Genomic DNA, 24940 nt, shown 5'->3' with positions numbered 1-24940 from the left:
ATCTCCACAGCAGAGGGATTTGAATTTAGTACCTCAAATGAGAACATAAACATTGCAGAAACTGATGGCCTAAGCTACTTACCAACAAAGAAATCTTCAGTTATTAATGGCACTTTACAAACCGTTTTCTGAAGACGGCATGCAACATCAACAGAACAACAAATGGCTCTCCTTAGGAACTTCCTGATGTTTTCTATAATAACTTTCTGAAATTCCCCTCTCACAAGTGTCTTCAAGTATACTTGAACCCAGATTACCTTCCTGCATGATACCTCAGTGTCAATATTTACTGCTTTTATTACAAGCAAATTGCCTTGTTTCTTTCTACCCTCATTTTTTCTCTTTTCCAACATACTACATGAGAAAGGCTCCTGCTCCTTTAGATTCAACCCACTCAGGTCACTTAGGGAAGCTGTCAAACATTTAACCTACAAGGGCCTCACTCAGCATGCTCTCCTCCTGAAATCACACGGCAAGAACATCACTGCTCTGCTACCCAGCCTTCATCCTTGCACATACGTCTGTTATAGTGGCTACAAACAACCCCAAACAACTCAGGTAGGGTAGCAGATGCATGCTTCCAGCATGTAACAGAACAGATGCAGAACCACGCAGCTATTCCACCACCACTCTGGGGCCAGCTCAGCTCCTCGTGTTTTCAGACCAAACACAAGCATGGCAGGAAGGTGGCAACCCTGGAGGGACGCAAGGGGCACGCTCTGCTGTGTGTATTTCTGTATTGGTTTAACGGAGTGTACAGCTTGAGTTTTCTCAGGCTCTAAGTTGCAAAAACCTTTTGGAGTGCTTGTGGGTGGCTTTTTGCTTTTACTTTTCCGCAACACAGCACCAGCTCCTCCACCGCACGCCCCGCATTACACCCCCCGAGCCGTGCGGGCACAGTTACCCAGACAAACTTCTGCACAGCCCGGGCGCTGCCCTGCGAGCCCTGCCGCCCTCATTTACCACATGCAGCACATCGCCAACCCCTGCCCGGCCCAGAGCTGCAGCCCTGGGGGGGGAGCACTCTCCTCACAGAGGGGGGGGGGGGCTCCTCCTCCTGCAGCCCCAGCGCGGCGAGCCCCGTGCCGGGCCCCCGGGAGGTGCCTGCGGGGGGAGCCTGAGGCACGGCCGGGGCTCACCGGGAGGCCCCCGGGCACCTCCCCGGCCCTCCGGGGGCCCCCCCCGGTCCCTCCCGGCAGCACGGGGCCCGGCCCCGCTGCGCTCAGCGCCGGAGGGGCCCCCCCGCACCGGGGCCCTGAGGAGGAGGGAGGGGGGAGATGGCGGCACCGAGCCCCGCGCGGCCCGGAGGGCCCAGGCCCGGGCCTCCCCGCGCACCTGGTCCAGGTTCTCCTCGCTGCCGCTGTCCTCGGTGTCGGAGTCGATGAGGACGCGGCCTTTCCGCTTCTTCACCATGGCGGTGCCGGCTGCCCCCCCTCCCGCCCGCCCTCCCTCCCTCCCTCCCCGCCAACGGCGGCGGCGGCGGCGGCGGCGCGGCCCTTGGAGCGGCCCGGCCTGCCCCGCGCCGCCCGCCCGCCCGGGACACAAAGGGCACGGCGCATGCGCAGCGCGCCGGGGCGGGAAGCGGGGAGGGGCGGCTGAGGGGAGGTGAGGGGCGGAGGGGGAGGGAGAGGGAAGGGGGGGCAGCGCCGCGGGCTCCGCCGCCGGTCCCGGGCCCTGCGGCTGAGGGAGAGGCCGGGGGGGGGACCCGCGGCTCGGGGCTCGCTGCCGGTGGCGGGGCTGAGGGGCTGAAGCGCCGGGCACAGCGCGGGGGGACCCCGGTCCCGCCCCGCCTGCCCCGGAAGGAGTGAGGCGGCCGCGCCGGGAGCACGGGGAGGCTGCACGGGCTCTGCGCTGTCGGCCGCTGTCGCGATAGAGAGCGGGGAGGAGGAGGTGGGGAAGGGAAGGGAAGGGAGAGGAGCGACCTGCCGGGAGCCGGGGGGTGATCGGGCGGTGGGTCAGGGGTAGCGGTGTGCTGCAGCTGCTCGGGCCAGCAGTGCTGCGGAGATTTCTTTTTCAAAGCTTCGTTTAAAAATGAACGTATCACGCTTGTAAAGCTCTAATTTTTGCCTTTTCTCTTTTTCATCTGAAGGTGAAGATAAGCTACGGTAGCTACAGGTAGCGCTGGATACCGGTTTCGTTGATGAGCTGATTTCAGACCCGCTCGTTGCCTTGCTGGGGGCGCATCCCGCAGCCCTACCGCAATGGCTCTGACTGTCACGGTGCTGAACGGCGCTGGCTTGCGTGGCCGCTGCTGCAGGCACAACGTCCTGCAGCCCTTGCTTGGATCAGTCCTCGCTGAGCCCACGTCAAAATTGTACAGCAGTTACAGGAGGCCAGGGTCACAGCCTGAGAAAACGCCGTCTTGGCCAAAGGTTGATTTCAATTTTAAGAAGGGCATCGATGCCTTAAAGACTCAGCTGAGCTTGCTGAAGAAGGAGGCCAAAGATCACTTAAGAGGACCCGAAGGCCGTGGGTTTGATCAGTACCTGTTGCAACAGACAAAGGTGTTGTGGGAGTTTCGGAGCCAGGAAGATATAAATAAATGGGTTGTTTCCTCTGATGTAGAGATTGGAGGGAAAAGTGAAGTTTACCTAAAACTGGGTAGGAATAACCAGGCTGCTCTGCTGTATGGAACTCTCAATACCGAAGTACCTCGCGATGGGGAGACAAAATACAGTGGATATTGCAGCATGAGAGCCAAGCCACCAGTGGTAAGTGCAGTTTCGTGCTATCATAGCATCTGTTATTTAATCAGAGAGCATTTTTCTGTGATTTGTGGTTTACTGCAGTTGTAACTGATTGCCTTCAGGAATATTAGGCATTCCTTCTCAGATGTGATTGCTGCTGTGTCCTTTGACTTGGCAGTAACTTTTACTCAGATTTTGTTCTTCTTTCTTAGAAAAGGAACAATACGTTTGATCATTTGCTAATGTACAATAGGACATCATTAAGACAGCCCTGTTTGCTGCCTCCTTACGAGTGAAGGATCTGTAATGAACCGTTAGATCTAAAATTGGTACAATTAAAATAAATGAGTCTCTCTAAATTGGAAGTTAATTGAATGTGTTGTAAGGGCAAATTTTCTGGGCTTTAGATTGGCCTATTCATCAAACTTGGTTTAGGTGAACAAGCTCATTGTTTTTTTCCTTATAGGTACAGAAAATAATGCTTTGAAATGTTTGTTTTAAAGGCCTGACTCCTACTGTGTATCAGAAAAAGCAAGACAAATATTTGATAGATCTAAATTGAGCAAATCGGAACCAGAAATTGATGTGCTTGCTATAGGTACTGCTTTTTTCATTTCTTATATTTAAACATCTTCAAAAAGCAAAGTAACACTTCGAGTCGGTGTGTTAAAAAAAAATCCCTTTTTAGACTGTTCTGTTATTTGCAACTTGGATAGCAGAGGACTTAAGCAAGCCAAATCAATGGGCAAATGAGAGGCAGAGGAACACTGCTTACATTGGTGACACCAGGTCAGGTGAATGGAACAGGGGGTTGAATCTTACCAGAGTTCCCAAGATTGCTATGAACTTGTGCAAATGTGGTTCGAATGTTCATTTCCTAATTCTGAGGTAGTGAAGGGTCCATCAGTCCATCTTTATAATACAGGTTGAGGTTAGATGGTAAAAACATAAATACAAAGGCTCCACTTTATATAAGTAAGAACGCTCAAAACTGGCAAAACCATAAATTGATTATCTGCTGATCCTGTGACTTACAAGATGGGTTCATAGAAGAAAGGTTAATAGGTAGCTGTAGTGGTGCTGTAAAGTAAAGGGGAAACCTTTACTTCTTGGTGCTAATTTTGACTTGGTTTGAGCAGTTCTGGTCACGAATAGCCCTGGCAACCCCCTCTGGCTCCAACGACCTCTGTAACTCTCTGAAGGTTATTTGGTCAGCCCATGTGCAAATCACAACGTTGAGGCTTCTAAGATCTTTGGAAAAAATGCACTCGAGGATTCAATATGCTTGTAGTCTGGATCATTATGCACAGTTAATGACAAAAAGTGTTGGAAAGCATATAAATGCTTTCAGTGATCATGTCAGTCTTTAGTAAGGGAAGTAAGTTACCACAGGGATAAATTATCCCACATATGCAATTTCTTGTAACCTCCTCTGAGTAGCCTGGTACCAACCACAGAATATTAAACGTAATGAACTACAGGCCTGATCTGCCATTGTAGCATTTGTGTGTGTGCCTGGTAGGGAATCTGGTCCGAGGAAAGAGATCTAATTTCTGATAGCTACGAGGCTGTGATTTATAATTAGCTTGGGTCTTCAGAGCAGCGATAGTAGGTTTTGCAGGCTCTCGTACAGTGCTGAAGGAAGTTCGCAGAGATCAGTGCCTGGTATGATGAAAGAGAAACCTCATTTCCACTGTGTCATAGGAGATAGTATTTACAGCGAGAACAAGGGCAGCGATCAAAGCAGTAGCACTGTTCTTTGTAATGGAAATTTCCCTTCAAGTCTGAAGGAGGAATAATTCTGTTTATTAATAATTTGTAGGGATCTTTTGCTAGGAAGAAGTATTACGACTGGTCAAACTTCAACAGTCTGCATTTACGTGTCCGTGGTGATGGCAGACCTTGGATGGTAAACATTTATACAGACCCTTACTTCTCTCATCACAAGGACGATCTGTACAACTACTTCATGTTCACCCGAGGAGGGCCATACTGGGAGGAAATAAGGGTAAGCTCATGAACTTTCCTCTGTGCCACTTGTAAGGACCTGAACAGTGCTGGAACCAAATGTAGGGTGTGACTTCATTTACTAAGTTTTTATTCTATATGCTAGTGACACTGAAGTCTGTTTTTTGTTGGTTTTGTTCTTTTTTTTCCTGTCAGATTCCATTCTCCAAATTCTTTCTCTCCAGTCGAGGAAGAGTCCAGGATAACCAGCACCCTATCTGGTTAGACAAGGCAAGTTTTCTATAGGCTTAATCAGTCTGAAATATACTTTCTATGAATACTTGTCATTTATAAATGACTTGGAAATCCTTGAGGTATTTAATTTTAGTGAATTTGAAATTGAGGGGTCTCTTCCTGTTATAAGTTAATTATTCTTGTGTGCTTACCCTTTTCATTTAAATTATCCTGCTTTGTGATTACAGTGTCAGTTTACTTCAAAGTAGCTCCGAAGATATTTTTAAGATATTTAGATAACCAAGAAACAGCTCACTACTTACTTGGCTGTTCAAAATTTTTTTTTTTGGAGGAATGATCAAAGTGATGGCTGAGAAATCTAGTGTACAAGTTGGCACAGTACTGCCAAAAACATTAAAAGCAAACTTATATCATAGACAATGTATCTAGGGCTTACAAAGGGATAAATTCTTCAGAGCACAGTTTAGGTGACTCCTCTAATAATCCATAACCAGAAAGATGTAGCTTTAAAACCTTTGCAGGCTCTGCAAGTCAATGGCCTGACTTTATAGCTTGCTTCTGGGGAAGATAAAGTAGTTGAAACTCTAGACCAATCTGAGAGGAGTGATGAAGTGATCCATTTAATCACTTTAGCGTTGCTCTTTTACTTATTTAGCATGCGTTTGCAATGTATGTTTATCCTCAATTCTCAGCCTACGGTTATTCACCCTTAATCTGACACATCCCAGGCATTATTTTTCTGCATGTACAGCAGTCCTTATAACCATGAGTACAGATCAGAGCTGCACTTTTAGCAGAGTTTAGGGGTACTGAGAGCTTAATAGGTGACTCACCACTAGTTACCCAACTTGTTTTGAGAAGTGATAATGCTGGAGTCTCTGAAAGATGATTGGTGACATACAAGAGCTGAGAAAGCTTTCAGGCATAGGCTAATGGGAAACATCCCTGAGCCCCAGGGATTTTATCGAGTTTACTAATACAGTTGGAATAAAATAGTGGTGATGGTTGCTTGTTTTTACTAGCGTAGCAGTGGGGAAGGAACGAGGGGTATTCTATTTAAGAACATTATTTTAAATGGGAAAATGTGTCTAGGGCACTTACTGAAATATAAAACTCAGCAACAAAGCTTCTTATATTTTAAAATTTCTGTTTTGGTGCATTTTCACATTATGCCAAGTCTATGACTTGCTCTAGAATGAAAGTTCCCTCTTTTGTTACATTTTTATTTCCTGCTCACACTAGAACTGTAACAGACATGATGAAAATGTTTGTACACCTAATTGTGACAAAACTGGCACTATGCAATCTTAAAAGATTAAAGTTATGGTGTTGCTCTAGACTCAGACCATTTGTAATGCACAGTTCAACATTGTGGTAGAAAAGCAAATGTGAAATAGCTTCCTCTTGGGAGTCTGTATTGAAAATGTGATAGGTAAAGCCCTCACAGCTTAAGAAATACTGCTGCATTTCAAGCAAATACTGAAGTGAATGGCTGCAAACTGTAAAAGCTGCAAGTAGCAGATAACTATTAAATTGTAATGTTATTTTAACCAGTACTTTAATATGTGTATCTTCTAGGTTAGTACCCTTGGATTCACCCTGGGAGATAAAGTAAATGGTCCATTCCAGCTGGAAATTGATTTTATTGGCCTGATAAACGATAGAGCGCATACAGAAGAATTCGCCTATGAAATATATGATAGGAACACTCAAATTTGAACAGCTCATGTCCTTTGGAACATTCTTCAGCTGCCTAGTTAATTTTTATAGAATACTTCAGGTGTGGGTTCTAACAACTTGAAGGTTCTATTGAAACATTAAAAAGTTAAGTGCACGAAGCATTGACTGTAGCAAACTGTTGGTGTCTTTCAGCTGCCAAATGCAGAGTTCATGAGACTGCACCTACACAGCCCAAGGGGAGCTGCAATACATGGTTACAAAGTAGTAACTATTGACTGGCTGAGTTTTGACTTCTGTTCTGACCTTCACAGAAATAAAAATGTCATGAATGCATTGTTGTTTCTCAGTACACAGCAATTTCATTTTACAGTGCATTGTTTATAGACCCAAGTATTTTACAACTGTCTAGTTTTATTACAACTGTGTAATTTTAAACTGGAAAAACTATGCTGGGAATTAATACAGTGAAGGACAGTGGTTAATGGATGGTGCAGAGAGCAGGACCAAAAGTATTCCAACCTTTAGCTTTTGGCTCCTGTGAATAACTAAAAAAAGAAAAAGCTGCTGCGGCTGTCAAGATTGAAAGAGTAGCTATGAACTGGATTTAGCTCTTATTTTAGAGCCGTTGATGATAGCCTTATGCCTTTAGCTCTACAACACTGAAAACTCCAATGGTGGTTTGAGGGGAAGTCCCTGTTAGTGTTTGTTGCCTGCAAACTCATACCTTAGCTTGATTAGCACCATTACTGGGGATTAGGCAGATGATGTTTTTCTGATGTGTATTGTAAAACATTTTTGAGAAGTCTGGTTTTCAGTAACTTTCAATAACTCTTAAAGAACAATTGCTCAATTGTTGTTTTAGATGTCACAAACAGCCCAATCAAAGCTTTGACATCCTTCAGAGTTTCGTTGTTACTTAAATGTACCTTAAAAATGCTGAACATAGCTATACTGTATGTGGAAGAGACCACAAATAAGCAAGTTGAAGCTGTCTTGTACTATCCTTTTCCTCTTGCACAGAATTAGATCATTTAAGAGCAGAAGAATGGTAACATTCATCCTTTCTAAAGGTATCAGACACATGCATTCAAGAAGGGGTAGGCAGGCAAATCAGTAAGGAAAACTAGTCACTTACAGAAAGAGAGACTGAGTAATAAAGAAAAATGTGAACAAAACATGCTACATGGAGGAGGTAGTTATACACAGTAGATCACGTAACTATCAAGATATGTACAAAATATTTATTTCCCCCATTAACTTTATAAAAAATGAGCTTGACATTTCAGCATATGACAATACTAAATTCATTTCAGTATTTGCTCACTAGAATAGCTGAGATTACAACTGCTACATTACGTTTCCAGTCACTGTTTCATCCATAACAAATCCAGACAGCTTCTGTTTTTTTTTGTAACATCAGTTTTTGAATACAAGGCATTGAGCATTCTTCAGCACTACATTCACATCCTTTAAGCATCATAGAGAACAAAAAAAATAACATCTGCTATTTACCATAGAAAGGAACAAAACTAAACTTAACTGTTCAAAGCACAGAGCTGTTAACTTGTAAAGCCACTTCTTGATTACAACCCTTTTTTAAAAAAGGGTATTTCACAACTATGCTATGTTGTAAGCTTTGTAGCTTTCCAGAAAGCATTAATACTTTTCTTCTAGAAGTTCCCTACTATTTCACGGAGCTGCAGTTAGGAATACAGAACAACTGGCTCTTCCAGTTGCTACAGGATTTAAAGATTGATTTGGAGAACAGGGCATGCAGATACCTCCTTCAATTTACCAGTGGAACATTTTAACATTTGCAATTCAAAGCATACACTCCAGTGGGTGATAAATGCATCCTGGTGGAGAAGTCTATACTGAATCACAAGGAGGCTCCTTGAGCATCTCTTTTCCACTTATATTTTCTGCTTTAACATTTTTTTAGTTAAGGGAGTTATTTACATTAAAGTATTATTAGGTTCTCATCTCATTGGAGAAGTTGATCATGAAAGCCTTATGCTCAGATGCATTGTAAGGTCTCATTCAAAGCTCTCTGGATTCTACTAACTAATAAGCAACCTGACCTATACTCTAAAGTACAGACAGTACAAATATTTACATGAGAGGGACAGTATTTACAGTCAGATCCAGCCTTTTTCTGATTCTTTTTAACCTACAGATAATCCTCTACGGTTTCCAAGAACCTGAGCCTTTTTCTTTTTTCTCTCCTGCTCATGCTTCTCCCGCCTTTCTTCCCTGAAGAAAAAAAAAAAGAATGAGACCATATCAAGTTATGTTAAAGGCAGAGACACAAGCAACCCAAGGAATATGAAGGTGACCAAGGCTTGACATCTATTTAACCAATATGCCACATTAACCATGCGCAACAGTTCCATTTTCAATCAAATCTGAACAGACTAGTACTTCTGCTTAGATGTACAGGTCTAACATTCAAGGTCACAGCTTGTCAATATTCATTCTCTTTTGAGATTAAGGCAAGTATCCAAATGCTAGAATTGGAAGGTCTCATAGAATAAAAGTCTATCAGATTCACAGTTGCATCTTTCTTGGCCTTTGTGTTACTGGACAGGTACTGGAGGCCAAAGTGAATACAGAAGTATTCTTTTGTGAACTGTACATGTTAATACTAAAAAAGCGAGCTATCACATTATTTTAAATAACACTATTCATAAAGAGCTAATGTTATACTAACCTTGTCTGGAGACGTGGCTGTTTGTAATCTTTCTTACGTGAAGAGACGTTGCTACTGACAGACTTATTTATAACAGTATTTTCTTTGCTTTCTCCCCAAGGTTTTAATCGTCCTACAAGTCAGAGGCAAAGACAGGTTACTGAATTACTACAGTTTAGTACTTATGTGCTTAACTTACTGTGAATTTTATACTAGCTAGCTTGTTCTTTGCTGTCTGCCTGCACGACAAAATGCCTCTTCAGTTGTATTATTAGTTTCAGCAGCCCATTTCTTATGAGTAGTTTTCCAGGTAACAGTAATTACACGAAGAACATTTCAGATGCTTTGCTTCTCCCACAAATATGCACTTTTAATAAAGAAATGATCCTTTACACAATAAGGTTTTTAATCTCAAATTCTTTGTGCATACTCATATTCAGTGCAATACATGGACATTTATTTCTGTATTCATGAGATTTTGTTCATTGAGATATTTTTCAGTAATGAGGCTCTCAAAGCATGCATCATGTAGAAATTTAACAACAGCCCAAAAACTACTTGGGAATCTCAAGAAAAAGGGACAGGGAAAATAAATAAAAGATGAATACACAACATGATGTAGCAAAGTAGCTCAGTGCCTTATTTTTATGAGCATTTAATAAGTAATATGACCAATAAAGGATCACTGTACCTTTATGTGGTTGATAACGAAGTGGCCTTGAGAGACTTGCTTTGAGATCAAATGTCTTCTTTGTGCTTGTAGGCTCTGCAGAGTGAGCTCCAAACTTGAAGGGGGTAACAACTACAAAAAAACATTGAATTGTTGTACTTATTAATTGTAGTAGCAAGAACATACTTTCCAACTTGCTACGTAAATAGATCAGTGAGGACCATGGTACAACTCTCAAGACCAAAGAGCCATTAAATGCTACCTTCTGCTACCACTGAAATCAATATTGTACAGATGCAGCTCACTGGACCTGCCACCCCAAAAAATACCAAAATTATCATATAGCAAGATAGGTAGCAGAGGTCAAGAACTTGGAGTTGATGTACCTGGTGATGCCAGGATATCATATCAACTGTTAGCAGAGCTGTGGTGGTGCAGAGTACTAATGATCAGAAGAATTCCTCTTTCCTACATACAGGGTTCTGAATCCTGACCTAATTAAGGTTGCTGAGGCTGATAATATCAGGTTGTCCTAAAACACAGCTAGATAACTGGTGCAAACCTATCCCACAAGGAGAATGAGACCTTTGAAAAGGCATCAGAAACACCTCCCACCATAGGAATCTCCCCATATGAGTTATGTCAACCTTTTCCTATGTGATCCATAAAGGTCCAGAACTTTTTCTATCCCCCACAGGCTTTTCTGTAGGTAGCTAGGTATTCAAAGTCTTTATGCTTACTACCTGTTTAGATTTTAGCAGCTAAACATTTAAATTTAAATACTGGAAACTGAAGGAAATAAACTGCTGCAGTTTCTGAAGAATCAGTCATAAATTAGAGATTGAAATTAAAACACGGACCTACATTATATTGTGCTATAAGAATTATATAACCATTCAGTACAAATAAGTCTTCATGCAAAAAACAAAATCGCCATCCACTTTACCCTTTGATGCAGCCAGATCATTATTTCTTGTATCCCTCTTGCTGCTTTTCGTACTTAGGCGTTTGCAGCTCTTCTGGCTATCAGGTGTGCAGAATTCGTTTAAGTATGGAGACATTCTAGATGGAGTCTTGGTAAGAGAGCGCTTATGCTCATTATCTTTTGTGGCTTCTGAGAACCTGAAAGTTATCAGAAGTGTAAGGACAAAAATTAGTCACCTACAAGGAAAGTAAGCCATATTACAGAACACAAAAGGAGTAGAAGATGCATTTTATATGTTGGAAGTTTTTCTATATATAAGATGTTCACAGCTAACACAAATTACACTAAAAATACCTTTGTTGACGATTCTCAGCTTGTGATCCAACATTAAAATTCTTACTATGACTTACAGCTATTATAGCTAACTTGTTTTGGAGAGAAAAAGTATTTGAGTGCAATAAGCTAGATCTCTTTACCAGCCTATGCAGCTTACTTAATCTTTAGTTTCCCTAGTAAAACACTATGATTTATAAACATTATTAATTTGAGTTTTCAAATTCAGAAGTTAAAAAAATAACTAAACAGAACTCTAGATCCATGAGGAGAAAAATTCTAGTCAAAACACAAGCTACCTGTATACCAAGACACATGTATGCTGTCTGTGTGTGTAAATACACACTTCTTAATGTGTGAGCATGTGAAAGAAAACTCAAAAGCTTGCATGAATTAATAAGTCTCATCAATAACATTACTGAGCTGAAAGCGCTGCTTTTTCCATATCTTGCAAAAGTTTATTATTAAGACCTATATTTTGAGGGCTAGGAAGTTTATGGATGAAGTGTAGCTTGCAAGATCTAGCACAGCATATTTTTGGACAAATGAAATGGAAGTTCTGAAAGCATTGTTACATTTTACATAATGCTAAAGAATCAAGTAGGGCTACAGTGGAAAAAAGTAAGCAATTACTAAAAGGTAGAATATTGTTTTCACTTGATGATTACACTATCATTTTTCAACAGAGAACAAGATTGGATTAATAGAAGGAAACCATGGAAATCAAAATTGTCACATACAAAATAGAAATAAAGCCAGCAAGAATGAAGGACTCTTCTATTCTATTGCAAAAGGACTCTCAGTCTTGATCTCCAAGAAGCAAAAGAACTATCATGGAAAGATTAGAGGTCTCATAGTTATTTATATTATTTATTAGTTGTACTGACATATAGGGCAGAAGGGAGAAACCAAAAAAAATAAATCCTTTTTTCAGAGACAAAAAGTGTCCCAGCAACTATAAACTTGGCACACAAGTGTTAAGAAGTAAGTGTTATCAGAAAAATGCAAAGTAATGCAACGGAGACACAAGATTAACCTGATACTATTAGCAGGGTGAGAAGGACAAGGTTAAAATTTAGAATATCTAAATCTGAACTTCAGCTATTGTGAAAAGTCAGGTAGGGGGAAAGCCAGTATCAACAGTTAGTAACTGGCAAAGAAAATAGTAGATAGAATGACTTTCACTGAGAGAAAACTGGGCAAAAGAACATTTCTCAATAGAATACCATTAAGGACTTTGCTTTCAATTCCTTTTTTTTTTTTTGTTCAAGACTTATTAGCTTATTAGTAATAAGCTAATAATGTTTATTGATAACAAAAAATCAGAAGACATTAACATAATTGTGTATTAGATTAATGTGTAGGAATAATGAAGTGTGTAACATTTTAAAAGGAAATGAGATCCAATATAATAGCATCAAGTATGAGCTCATTCATTTAGCAATTAATCGTGACTTTCTGGTGTCAGTTTGCTTCTAGCAGATGGGAACCAATCTGCTTATGTTAGTTGATTACAAGATGAGGCCCTACTCTGATCAACAGGTATCAAGATGAAGAATCAAAATAATATTAATATAATAAAGTTTAAACCAGCCCTAAAGTTAGGCAGAAAGGTAGAAATCAGAATTAATCTTGTGTAGGTCATGTTTGGAACAAAAATATAGTAGTCAAATCACAGTCAATGTTTATTATTAAAATAAGTGTATCATATGAAATTGCTCACTGATAACTTGGGTTTGTTCTTTTTACCTGACATTCATTTTGGTTGTGGAGAGGACTGAAGGATTAAATGAAGATTTCCTAGATAAAATACTTTGACTTGCAGTGTTCAGCAAACTGCGTGGTGAGCGTCGCGGGTTACTGGGAGTGCAGGTGGCAGACAATCTACCTCTTTCTGGATTTGGGCTGAATAAGAATGTTTTGCCAGCAGTACGTTTCTAGGGAAAAGCAAATCACAAGTTAACATACTCCATTAAACGTTTAGTCAGGAATATATCTAAGAGGAAGGGAAAATACACAATGAATCAGAAGCATACAGTCTCTTATGCTTTTAAAGTGGGAAGGGTGGGAAAGGGAAAGACATTTGACACACAGTTTTTTATATTATTAAAGTGGTTTGAAAACATATACCTTAGAATTGTTATGTGGAAGGCCTTTTTCTGATGCCCTTAAAAGATTAGATTTTTTGGCCAGCACCTGCCAAAAATAATTGGTCTGAAGCACGCATTAAGCATACAACATATGCCACAGAAAAGAGAAACACAACTTTCAGGAGTTTCAGTGTTACATTTTGATCTATACACTGGTATTCACTGATACATTGTAGTTGCTCTTATAGTATCTGCCACATCCTGGAATAGGCCCCTTTGTAGTTTTCATGTGTAAGAACTGAAAAATCCCTGTTTTTTGAAGAACAATCCATCACCTTTAGTTCTGCAGCAATTCACACTTGTTAACAAAAGTTGTTTATTGGTTTCTACAACCATTTATAACCATACACCATTAACATACACTTTAATACTAAAAACATCGCTATTGAACTTATATGCAAATAAGTATATAGAACTACTTATATAGGACTCCAATTCAAGTCTCACTGATGCTGTGATATTCCACTGCATGCATACATAACCTGCTTCTTACTGCTCTAGAGACCCTGAAGGAATTTTTAGATTTTCTGGAAAAAAACAAATACAGGAACAATGGATGTCTGTCCTGTTAGCACTTACCTTGACTTCATTGAGTGAACTGCTGCAGTTTTCAATCATTTTTTTCTTCCTCTCAATGTAGTCAGCAATAGACTCCATTTTCTTGAAGTGAGCCTCATGTAACTTCTTAAAGTCTAAGAAATTCCAAAAATAATAAGTCATACATCTGACAAGCTCCTAAGGAAACTTGCTACCTAACAGAAAAAGCTTGCAACACTTATTGTTACAACTTCTCTCCAAAAAGTATCCCTCTAAGTCTGTGTACCCACAGGTACCTAAACAGTGCAGACAGCATCTACTTCAACTACATAGTTACGTGGTACCTGCTCTAGAGAATTCTACAAAGGAAGAAAGCCCAAAGCTTCAATTTTCTAGTAATCCAACCATTTTAAGTTAATGTTTTTTATAGTGTTTTATGAAGTAATGAAAGTGAGCTAACTTATAAATGCTACACTTGCGATATTACTATAAAATGAGAACTAAATATGCAGGCGTCATAGCATGTCTTCCTACTCTTTGTTATGAAAACTGTGAATGCAAGTATAATATCCAGAAGACACCAAAGCACTCCATAAGCCAGTTTTATAACCTATACTTAAATCATTTACTGCTGTGAATTTACAAGTGGGAAGCTGTACCTCCACGTAACCTTCTGGCATTTTCATTTGTTCGCTTTTTAAAGAGAAGGTGGTCTCTTGGTTCAAGCAAAAAATGGAAGTCTGGTTTGTAAAACCCGTAAGTCAAGTCTCCCTTCACACAGAGGCAATATGTTCTATTTACAAAGGTGGTAGACTCTCTTACTTGGTGTAGTAGCTTTCATTCCTGTTTTCCCAGACCTCGATGCGCGGCCTACATGTATAGGGATCTTCCCTCCCACAGGATGAATATCACCTGGCACAATAAGATTAGACATAATGATTAGAACTAATAGGAAATACTTTAAATATCTTTAAAACCTTGGTTCCATAATATACCTTACCTCCTCAGAGCAGCTTTAGGTTTTTAGAAATCACAATCTCAATTGGAATAGGTACATCCTAAGACTCTCAAAAGCTTTTTAAATCATATGTCAGTAACAACATGTCATGACATACTACAAACCCAGAATGAGTCTGACAGAAAATAGCCTGACAGTACTTTCAGTAGTAAAGTATTTTACAGAAGGAGTTAACAAGCAAACTCTGCTTGTGGTAAACAAGTACAACCCACTGGTCTTTTATCTAAAAATATTTAGAGCCTAATATTTGAAGTTTTTATACCTGTAAAAATAAACATATTTTGACCAGCTTTTCTGACATTGCCTTAAATATAGGCACAAGAACCTAAGCTATTTTGATTATCTCTGCCCTCAGGTCTGCTTTATTTTATTTTTTTTAATCTTGCCTGTAGCTTGCTTTTTAGCATAAACACACCATAAAGCCAACATACAGAAAACTGTACTAAATGTAGCAATAGTATTTTTCTGTTACACAGCTCTCTTGCTGTCTGAAATTACTGTTAAAAAAAAAGTCAAAGCAATATGGATACTTATGGTTATGGGAAGAGACAGGCACTATACCAAATGTCAGGGTCAAATTCATTATAATGTTGCCTCAGCCAAAGCATCCTCTACACATTTTATTGCATCTGCTTTTATAAGAAACTTAATTGAAAACTCTCATTTCTGTAATTTTTAAACTGCTTTAGAAATAGCCTCCAGTAAGAATGTTCTTTAAGTACTATTGAACAGCAAGGTTATGTTATCCTTAATACATCTCAATGACTATTTACATCTAGTCTAACAGGAGAAAATAATGGCATGTATCTGAAAATTTATTGTGAATATGTCAAATAAAATTGGGAAGACGCTTATTTCTTCTTCAGGTCAGCTGCATGCACAAAAGAGCGGGAAATGAGTCCATATTTTGTCAGCATCACGTTTGAAGGTCTAAAAAAGCTACCAGATATAAAAGTGGTCCACCATAACACACACAGATAACGTTTGGCAAACAAACTAATAAGGGCTGTCTTTATGCCTTTTAATACCCATATTACTCCCACAAAGAAAGTGATAAAACCCATTTGTGAGTAGAAAAAGAAGGAAGCACAAGGAAGGGAACTCTCCCCTTCTTGCTACTCAGTTCCTTTAAAAAGTGGCATCTTAAGGGTATTCCAGAAAGCACAGATCCTAAACAAAGTACAAGAATTAGATACACTCAGACCATCAAGAACGCCTTAACTGAAAATATTTAATTGGTCCAGATTTCCAAAGTCAAAATTAGCAGAACTACCAGACTGGAGAGTTTGTGGAGTTGTTTTATGATGTGTTAAATAAACAGGCCCAAATGTCAGATTCTTCTCTGGCATCCTCAAAAAGGTTCAGATCACCAGAAATGTCACCAAAGAAAATCTTTGCAGACAACAAAATAACCAGCAAATGTATTTGAATTACTATGAATGACTAAAGTTACATTTATGGAAGTTATTACTCACATTCCTCTCTAGTACCTTTAGTAGAAGTCTTCTCTGGTTGTTCCTTCTCCCCAGTAGCCATCCCTGGATTCTCAATAGCTCTCTTTTTAATTACTGGTTCCTCATTTTGGAATACCATCTGTCCCTTTTCTTGCTCACCATGGGGCACTTCATTTTCTTTCATTTCAGAATGTTCCTGCAGTTAAGCATACTTCACTTAAACTGTTTGTTACAAGTGGATATAAGGAAAAGATTTCATTCTAAGAGCAGTTGGTTAGTGGAATAAGCTGCACAGAGAAGTTGTATAGTCTCCATCCTGAGAAGTTTACAAGACTGGATTAGATAAAGCCCCAACTTTATAGCTGACCCTGCTTTCAGGGGAAGATAGAGCAAGAGGCTTTCTGAAGTCCAACCTGAATTAACCTAGGAAATACTTATTCTGTTATTGCACAAACAGATCTATATTAGAAAGCTTTTACCCACACAGTTCTAACATTTTAGCATAAATTGCCTCTGTTGACAAAGTACAACTATCTGCAAGTAAAAATAAATTCACTGGCTATGTTGCTTTTTATTTCTGTAACTTTGGTTACTGCACGGTTTTGCTTATTTAGACATGCTGCTGAAAGATTAACACCTCTCATTTTCCCATTTCCCTCTAACTGTACTGTTATGTTTTTCACATAGTTCAGAGCTCACCCACCACTTGCACATTATACTAGAGAAAAATAATTCTATCCCCATATCACCCTGAAATCTCTCCTCCATCAGTCATACAACCCACAAATATATATATACATACACTTGCATTAAAACACTGACAGCCACGAGAATAAAAAAAAAGGTTTGGGCAATCATCCAGTTTCTGTGAATCTTTTCTATATCAAAAAATGCCAAGTGCTTCATTTTAGATAAATTGTGCAAGCAGTCTAATGTTCAGACAGAAACCATGATGAACCAGTGAAAGCAATCCTACATCCAGTGTTTGGGATGGTATCTCTCTGAGGAATTTAATTTATTTTCTTGTACTAATGACATAAGTTATCTCTGTTTGTTATGGAATAGCACATGGTAGACTAAATTAATCTAATAGCACTAGTACATCTGCATACAAAATCTCAGGTGTTACCTATTAATATGGTAGTAGAATGAAACAAGCATGCTTCACTTATCATTTACTGGGAACACCCACACAAACACACACAAAGCCATGCAATACAAGTCACCTCTTTCTCAGCAGAGAGCCCTGTAGTTTCTTCCTTGGTTTTAATTTCCTCACTGGAGTTCTTCTTTTTTCTGGTTGCTTTCTTTTCTTTAGATCTTTTTGTGACAAAACACACTGGATCAGGTTTAAATTCTTTCTGACAGCTCAATTCAGTGTTCATGGAAGCAGATGCACTTTTTTCAGCATCCTGTATCAGAGAAGTACCATGACTTGTAACATATCTGATATACATCAGATATTCCAAAGAGACAGCTTCAACATTACCATTGGAAAACGCATTTCACACAGTAGTACACATTTAAGTAGCACTGTAATTAGAAAAAGGGCAGTATCTAAATTCCTTAACACCAGCTGTTTTACAGCCTTAAAATGCTACAGAATGAAACTGTATTTCTTTTCAGTCAGAGACTATAAAAAATAAAAACAAATAATATTTGAGACTGACTGAAATGACGCGGCAGCCCTTCCCAATTTTGTAAAGATTATCACATAAAAAGGTACACACATAAGGAGAGGAAAGAGGGTGAGGTAAGAGGGAGACTTTTCCATGCTAGTTAAAAATAAGCTAAGATTACACCATCTCCTCACGATTTTTAGAGGCAAGTTATAAGTGAAATATTTAAAAATAGTTAGTTTAGAAGAAGTGGTTACCAACTTCTTTAACCAAAAGTAAAAAAAAAAAAAAACACACAATGAAATAATTTAGTTCACAGAAATCTTGAAAAAAACAATACATGGAAAGTAAACATCACAGTTGTATTGCTTTTGTTATGTCAACGTAAGTAAACTGTAGTATATATAAAATGCTTTGAGATTAGTCAGTACAGCATGTAAGTATTTTAATTCATTTTGCATGCCTAAATGAAAGGACTAGTGTCTGGAGATAAACAGGAAAAATTAAGATTCATTCAATGGAATGTAAACATTACTGTTCATAGGGAATAATTTTGTATGCATGCTAAAAATACCTTGTTAATTTTAACAGGTGGAAGGGCTAGAAAATACATCATTAAATTAACAGCTGGAAGGGAGCCAGCTTTCAGCCATATAGTAGGCCACTTCAAGTATTCGCACAGCTGTTTCTAGCAGTGCAAGCGCATTAAACTAAAGGCACTATTTAAAAAGAAGGGGTTTTTTTATTACCATTTGCATCATGCTAAAACCAATGTTCATTATATGCTGTGCTAGACTAGTTACAAAGTTAAATCTTTCTTTCTGAAAAAGAATGGCTGTTTTATCATCTATTACCGTATTTTCACTTTCTTCTTTTATTCCTTGAAAGTGTTGCTTCAGTGCTTTCAACAGTTTGTCTCCCTGAAGAGAAATCAAAACAACAAACAAACCAAGCATTGCATTAAGTCACCAAACAAGAACTGCATAAACCCAACTAGTGTCTACAAACCAATCCTACAAATAAATAGAATATTTGCTGAATCCAAGAGAATGCTTAAGGCATGCTTGGAGGGAAGCAACTGTCTCACTCTGCTCTCTCTCTTTGGCTCTACTCAAAGCCTCTCTTTGAGTATTGTGTGCGTGTATGAGTAACACAATATAAGAAAGACGTAAAACTATTAGTGTCCAAAGGAGGGCTACAAAGGCAGTGAAGGGTCTAAATGGCAAAATGTAGGAGCAGCTGAAGTCACTAGGCTTGTTGAACCTAGGACAGCGGAGGCTGAGGGGAGGCTTCCTGACAGCCTGCAGCTCCCTCACGAGGGGAGCAGAGGGGCAGGCGCTGAGCTCTGCTCTCATGACAGCAACAGGACCCGAGGGAACGGCATGGAGCTGGGAAGGGGAGGGTCAGGGTGGATATAAGGAAAATCTTCACCAAGAGGGTGGTTGGGCACCAGAACAGGCTCCTCAGAGCAGTGATCATGGCACCACACCCACCAGGTACAAGAACTGTTTGGACAACAGTCTCAGACACGTGGTCTGATTTTTGGGTGGTTCTCCTCCAGCCAGGAAGTGAATTCGATATTCCTTGGGGTTCCTTCCAACTTAAGATGTCCTAAGATTCGACAATTCTAATTGAAGAGCGTATTTAAGACCCCAGGTAAACATGCAACGTGTATTTTCCACGGGGGCACAAAGACAAGTCTCCCTGGCCGGGTTCCTTCTGCTCCATCTGAGCAAAAGGAGAGGTAACCGTTCACAGCTGAACGAGCCCGTTTCAGCAGCGCTGCCCAGCTGAGCAGGAATTAAAATCGCACCAAGCTTCGGCAGGAGCTGCCCGTGCCTTGCTCACCCTGCACACACCGCACCACTCGCGTACATTCAACAACAACAACAGAACAGCTCAGCGGGGAGCGACCTCCAGAGACTTATTGCCCAAATACGTCAGAGCCAACCGAAAGCTGACGAGTATTAACGACAGCACTGCCAAACACCCCTCAGGCGGGGCACCGCCGCCTCACGAAGCTTAGGAGGCACCAACCGTCCCCCCCCCAGCCCCCTCAGCGCTGCCCCTGCCCGCCCCTCGCCTACACCCGCGGCTCAGCCCCCCCACCCCAGCCGTGCGGCGCCCCCCGCCTCACCCGGAGGTTGGCCTTGAGGCCGACAGCCTTGGCGAGCTGCTGGAGCTCCGCGTATTTGAGGGACTCGAGGTGCTGCAGCGCGGGGAGCGCCATGGCGGTCGCGGCCCTCAACCGCCACACTTCGAATCTCGCGCTCAACCGCCGCCCACGCCCCGCCCACGCCGTTCGAACTCGCCCTCCGCGCGCCGCCATTGGCTGAGCGAGGAGGAGGGGGCGGGTTTTTTGGAGGGGAAGCCACCAATAGCGGCGCGGCCGCCTCCGAGCCGGTTTTTTCAAACGCGCTCAGGAGCCGCTTGAGCGGGCGCGGGGCCGCCCTTTCCGAGCAGCGAGGATTGACAGCCCGGCCGCCCAATAGCAGCGCGCGTTCCCCGAGCGCGCTCCAATCGCGAGGCGGGGAGGGCGGGGCGCCGCGCTGGAGCGCCGGGCGGGAGAAGATGGCGGTGCGGCGGCGGCTGCTGCAGGAGCCGCTGCTCGGCGGCGTCATCACGGCGGAGCGGCCCCCGCCGGCCCCCCCCGCCCCGCCAGCGCCTCCGGCCCCGGCCCCGGCCCCATCCCCATCCCCAGGGGAGGCTTCGCTGCGGCGCCGGGGGCTGCGTCCCGAGGACTGCGCCGTGTTCCAGTGCCGCGGGTGCCGGGCGGTGCTGGCGGACTCGTTGCACCTGTGCGCGCAGGAGGAGCGGGGGCTCGGGCTCCTCGCCTGCCTCAGTCAGTGCCGGGGCGGAGCGGGGCGGGCAGGGCAGGGCAGGGCGCGGTGCTCCCGCGTCTCTCTTCTTTCCTCAGGAGTCACCGGGGACGTGGCCTGGGAGGACGCGCTGCTGGTGGGCCTGGAGGGAGCCCTGCTGGGCTGGTGCGTAGCGCGGCCGCCTCGCCGGGTCTCTTCTTGCTGCTTTCTGTCACGATAAAACAGCGCTGTCGGTAAAAACCCGGTTGTTTGCCTCCTCCTCACGAGGCGGTGCTCGGCGCTGGCAGGGGGAGCTTTCACATCGCCTGTCAGAGGTGCAGGCATCGCCCCGATTTCACCACGCACCACACCTGATCTTTACAACTTAAATCTATTTCACCGCATTATCGCGTTTGATCTTTACAACCTAACTCATTTTGAGACGATGCGCTGTGGATTTTTCTTTCTAATTGCAATTTCACTTATTACACAGATTTTCTTAGACAACATGCCCAACTTCCCATATTCGTACACTCTGTATTATTTAAGCATAAAGCACTATATTCTGTCTTACTGTCCCGATGAAATTTTGATTTGATGTCCTGTGACATCTCCCCAGTATCCATGGTTTCATAACTTGTTTAATAACATTATTTTTCCATTTTTCCTTTTAGTGCCTACAATGCATTATACTGTCGGTTGTGTGGCTCGATGGTGGGCTTCATTCTTTATTCTGCGTTCAGTAACCTGGCTCATCTCCGAGGCTTATTTTGTTTCTTCAAGGAGAGCATCCTCTGGTGAGTGTCCTGGATGTTGATGGTCAGGGATTTCATGGGAATTTGCAAGTTTTTAAAGCAGGATGTACGACGAGTCTGCAGTTTACTTTTGACTGAGAGCGTTGATGTGGGATTTTAATATTCTCTGTGTTTACATCGTTTGTTTTGGCATGACTCCATGTGATTTGCCTTAAACTTTTTGAATGTCCTCACATTACATCAAAGTTTAAATTTAGTTGTTTCCAGTGCTGAAATCTCCTTCAGTTCTAGATCCATTTAACTAATGTAAGATATCAAAACAGTTCCATGATAAATGGACTTCATTATAGAAACTGTAAATTATGTTTAGCTGGTAATGAGGGGATCTTATGATTTGAAAGTAACATATTGTTGTTTTTTTGTTTGTTTGTTTTTTTAATATTTTCGTAATCAATGGAGTACTTCAGGGAATAATTTTATATCTGTTTTAAAATCTTGTTAAATAATCTTTATAAACAAGGAATACAATTGTGTGAGCTTTTTAATTGTTGTTCTTGTTGTTTTTTTTCCCCTTTCCCTATTTGTTTTCTAGCTATCTTTTAAAAAACAATATAACAATAGAAGCATCTAAGGTGAATTTTCCTGCTTTGACCCTAAAGGAACAACTGGGGAAAGTAAGGTTTCTACATGACTTTGTATGGAAAATAGCAAGAAATACTATTTTTGGATATTAGCCAAAAATATGAATACAATTACCGTATTTGCAATGCTTAGAACTTACCAAGTTCTATCTAACTTTTTGACAAAAGGTTATTTCTTAGTGAATACATATGTTCTGTGCTACTTCAGTGCTGTCATGAGGGAATGGGACTTTACATTTTGAAAACAAAAATAATGTTTTTCTAAATGATTCTAAATATTACCACTTGTGCTGTCCCTGGAATTGAAAAGTCACCATTGAATGATGATAATAATAAAAAAATGTAATACTCTGTTGTTAACTTGAAAAGGATTCTAGCAGTGTTGTATTTACAGCTATGTAAACTCAAAACAGCACAACAACATCAAGTTGTAGTTTCAGAGACGATACAAGATCCTCTCTTCTTTTTTGCTATTTAAATTGGTTGTTCTATTATATAATATGGTTAGTTGATAACTTAGTAAATTGTTTGTCCCATAGTTCAAATACAGTTACTGTGTGTAGGAGACAGCCAATGCGTTGGGTGTTTATATGCTTACTTGTTCCTTTTGTTCATTTATTTATTTTGGTTTCCTTTCTAAGCATGAAAATGGGCCCACAACATTACTTAAGTTTTGTCATCCTCAAGTGTGTTATCATAACAGATAGGCGGATTGTTCAAAGATCCAGTGTTAGAATAACATTTTTCTCTAGTTTTACTAGTACTTTTTTTTTTCTAGCTGAAAGAAAAGCTTGTGATGGTCCACATGCGCCTAGAATTGCTGATAAAGAAGACGGAGGAATTGAAGCAAAAGAACATGGCACAAAACTATGGCTCTGCATCAGATGCAGTTGCCCTAATGCCAGGATATGCAATAGTCAAGACCAAAAATAATAGGCCATTTTGAAGAACTACCTGGGCCGTTTCTACATCTCTACTGAGTTTGTTCGTTATGAGGAAATAATGCAGCAGAACAGGTTTGAGAGAGCTGATCATTTGCTCTGTCTCTATACAGAAAGAATTGGGACTTAAATGCACCTCTTTTTCTGAGGGGAACAGCTGAAAACCTAACGTTCTTAAGCTATGCTCAGAGAAACACGTAGCTTTTGGCTGCTCCACGAAGCTTAGGCTGTGAGCCACTGCCTTTGATAGATGTGAGCCTTTCCGTCCGGGGTTGAAGCTGTGAAAGCAAGGAACAGTCTTTTCTTCCCTTTTACTTCTGGTCCATCACAGGAACACTGCTCTCCTGAAGCTGTGATGATCTTCCTGCTGCCTTCCCATGGCCTGTTGAGATGTCTTGTAAAAGTTACCTAATGGGTACTTATTAGCTTTGCTTTTTGATTGGGTTGTGCTTTTTTTCCAAACATCTAGAAAGTAATTTGATGGAAAAGAAAGAAGGCTACTTACGCCTAGTTACATAGACAGAGTATCTTTGTCCCCAGTTCCTGTTTGTTGGAAGACTGGGGGGTCCTTTTCCTCCTCCGTCTGCTGCCTAAAGGGCTGATTTTTGAAACTGTCTGTAAAAATTAATAGCTTCATGTAGCAGTCTGGAGAGGGTTGTATTTACTTGATCAGATTAATTCCAGTGATTCAGTTTGCCATTGCCTTTTTTCTGCCTTCCATATGTGATTGGCAGATTGCACTGTGTTGCTGATGATACGAGTTCTCTCTGTACTTCATGGCCTTATTTTACAAATAAATAACTCCTGTATCAGGCTTGGAGCAGAGGGGATGAGACTCACTGCAAGGCACCTTGCAGGCTTATGTGGACAGCTGGTATTTATGCTACTACTTATGTTCAGTGTGCTGGTTTTTGATTAAAAGTCCTCAATTGTCTCCATTTATTCTGATTAAGCAATAACAGTATCAAGAGCTATTCTGCTGGGAGAAAAGCAGCTCCCTCTGTTAAATTCTAACAGTACCTGCTCTCTAAATGATGATTATCATCATCAGTGTTTTACAACTGTGACAGGTGTAAGCACAGAAATGCAGCACTTCTCAATGACAGCTAAATTTGGGCTATCAAAAGTAACTACCTGAAATAAATGTTACACTCTAGTAAGATCTGCTTCATTGCCTGTAATGACTAATGTTATCATCTTCTCCAAAACGTGTTCTAGCCTGAACCTTTAACTGGAGAGCTGTTCTTCTTAACAGTTGTCACTGTACATTCATGTAAAGTTTGGATATATATACATACTCATTATTAAGAACCAAGATTTTACAATCTTGTGTATTATGTTTAACAGCATCTTTGTCTTTAACTGGGTTTTTGTGACTAAACCCACCTCATGCAAATATCCTTCCAATCTCATGTAAGTGTTTTCCTTTGTAAAACTTCACCTTTGTGTTGCTTTTCAAGTGTCAGTTCTTCTGTTGTATCAGTCCAAGAAACATGGTAGGTAATGGTACTATTCACTTCTGCCCTTTCATTCTGGTTTCTGCATCGATGTTTTTCTTGTTATACACTTCACATTTCTACTGTGTGTAATAAGCGTAAAATTGTCTTCCTTTATTTAACAAAGTACGCACCCCTAGGAGGAAAAGAAAGGTGTCAGCTGCATTTTTTTTTATATTATCTTTACTGTTGTAAAGACTACTTAAAGAATAAAAATGCTGAAATTCAGAAATATATATCTTGTGTAATAGTGTGAGTTGTAAGCTTTTAAATTGTATTTCACTAGTCTTTGAACTGGGAAGACCTCAGTTCCAGTGAGTCACCCTGCGGTCCTTTGTGTCTGTC

At 41.0% G+C, this 24940-nt stretch overlaps 4 protein-coding genes across 7 annotated transcripts in view; 2 read left to right on the top strand and 2 right to left on the bottom strand.

Annotated features, from left to right (window-relative positions):
• RTF1 (RTF1 homolog, Paf1/RNA polymerase II complex component) overlaps positions 1–1481 on the bottom strand; it is a 28738-nt gene extending 27257 nt beyond the window's left edge. The window contains exon 1 of the mRNA XM_027458107.3: positions 1336–1481. Coding sequence (XP_027313908.3) covers positions 1336–1413 — 78 coding nt within the window. The 5' untranslated portion in view covers positions 1414–1481. The remainder of the gene's footprint in view (positions 1–1335) is intronic.
• Positions 1470–6902, top strand: NDUFAF1 (NADH:ubiquinone oxidoreductase complex assembly factor 1). 3 transcript variants are annotated; one of them, XM_027458115.3, is made up of 5 exons: positions 1470–1605; positions 2090–2711; positions 4510–4695; positions 4851–4925; positions 6468–6902. In XM_027458115.3, exons 2-5 carry the CDS (start codon positions 2202–2204, stop codon positions 6606–6608), a joined length of 912 nt encoding a protein of 303 aa, XP_027313916.1. In that variant the 5' UTR covers positions 1470–1605; positions 2090–2201; the 3' UTR covers positions 6609–6902. The 3 variants fall into 3 exon arrangements, with proteins under 3 accessions (XP_027313916.1, XP_027313915.1, XP_027313917.1); XM_027458114.3 differs by lacking the exon at positions 1470–1605 and adding an exon at positions 1637–1890; XM_027458116.3 differs by lacking the exons at positions 1470–1605; positions 4851–4925 and adding an exon at positions 1637–1890.
• Positions 6903–7795: 893 nt separating this feature from the next.
• Positions 7796–20290, bottom strand: NUSAP1 (nucleolar and spindle associated protein 1). 2 transcript variants are annotated; one of them, XM_038179342.2, is made up of 12 exons: positions 20102–20290; positions 18819–18884; positions 17572–17757; positions 16367–16541; positions 14696–14785; positions 13916–14028; positions 13317–13382; positions 12936–13123; positions 10875–11050; positions 9950–10060; positions 9280–9391; positions 7796–8822 (listed from the first exon to the last, which is right to left on the bottom strand). In XM_038179342.2, exons 1-12 carry the CDS (start codon positions 20192–20194, stop codon positions 8735–8737), a joined length of 1464 nt encoding a protein of 487 aa, XP_038035270.1. In that variant the 5' UTR covers positions 20195–20290; the 3' UTR covers positions 7796–8734. The 2 variants fall into 2 exon arrangements, with proteins under 2 accessions (XP_038035270.1, XP_027313909.1); XM_027458108.3 differs by lacking the exon at positions 13317–13382 and having other exon boundaries at positions 20102–20288.
• A 107-nt stretch (positions 20291–20397) lies between these two features.
• On the top strand, positions 20398–24831 carry OIP5 (Opa interacting protein 5). Its single transcript, XM_038179350.2, has 5 exons — positions 20398–20806; positions 20882–20948; positions 21437–21559; positions 22110–22191; positions 22937–24831. The coding sequence occupies exons 1-5, from the start codon at positions 20536–20538 to the stop codon at positions 23102–23104; spliced, it is 711 nt and encodes a 236-aa protein (XP_038035278.1). The 5' UTR covers positions 20398–20535; the 3' UTR covers positions 23105–24831.
• Positions 24832–24940: the final 109 nt, after the last annotated feature.

The sequence above is a fragment of the Anas platyrhynchos genome, chromosome 5 (genome assembly GCF_047663525.1).
Source record: "Anas platyrhynchos isolate ZD024472 breed Pekin duck chromosome 5, IASCAAS_PekinDuck_T2T, whole genome shotgun sequence".
Classification (NCBI taxonomy): Eukaryota; Metazoa; Chordata; class Aves; order Anseriformes; family Anatidae; genus Anas; species Anas platyrhynchos.
This window is presented reverse-complemented; position numbering and strand designations above follow the sequence as displayed.

What these genes read in the sequence shown, in the direction of transcription:
- NDUFAF1 (XM_027458115.3), top strand. Translation starts at nt 2,202, where the DNA reads ATGGCTCTGACTGTCACGGTGCTGAACGGCGCTGGCTTGCGTGGCCGC. An exon ending in TGAGAGCCAAGCCACCAGTG is followed by an intron (nt 2,712 to 4,509) that starts GTAAGTGCAGTT and finishes AATAATTTGTAG; the next exon opens with GGATCTTTTGCTAGGAAGAA. An exon ending in CATACTGGGAGGAAATAAGG is followed by an intron (nt 4,696 to 4,850) that starts GTAAGCTCATGA and finishes TTTTCCTGTCAG; the next exon opens with ATTCCATTCTCCAAATTCTT.
- NUSAP1 (XM_038179342.2), bottom strand. Translation starts at nt 20,194, where the DNA reads ATGGCGCTCCCCGCGCTGCAGCACCTCGAGTCCCTCAAATACGCGGAG. An exon ending in GTTCACTCAATGAAGTCAAG is followed by an intron (nt 13,383 to 13,915) that starts GTAAGTGCTAAC and finishes TATTTTTGGCAG; the next exon opens with GTGCTGGCCAAAAAATCTAA. An exon ending in TTCCACATAACAATTCTAAG is followed by an intron (nt 13,124 to 13,316) that starts GTATATGTTTTC and finishes GCTTTTCCCTAG; the next exon opens with AAACGTACTGCTGGCAAAAC.
- OIP5 (XM_038179350.2), top strand. Translation starts at nt 20,536, where the DNA reads ATGGCGGTGCGGCGGCGGCTGCTGCAGGAGCCGCTGCTCGGCGGCGTC. An exon ending in CGGGCTCCTCGCCTGCCTCA is followed by an intron (nt 20,807 to 20,881) that starts GTCAGTGCCGGG and finishes TTCTTTCCTCAG; the next exon opens with GAGTCACCGGGGACGTGGCC. An exon ending in TAAAGGAACAACTGGGGAAA is followed by an intron (nt 22,192 to 22,936) that starts GTAAGGTTTCTA and finishes TTTTTTTTCTAG; the next exon opens with CTGAAAGAAAAGCTTGTGAT.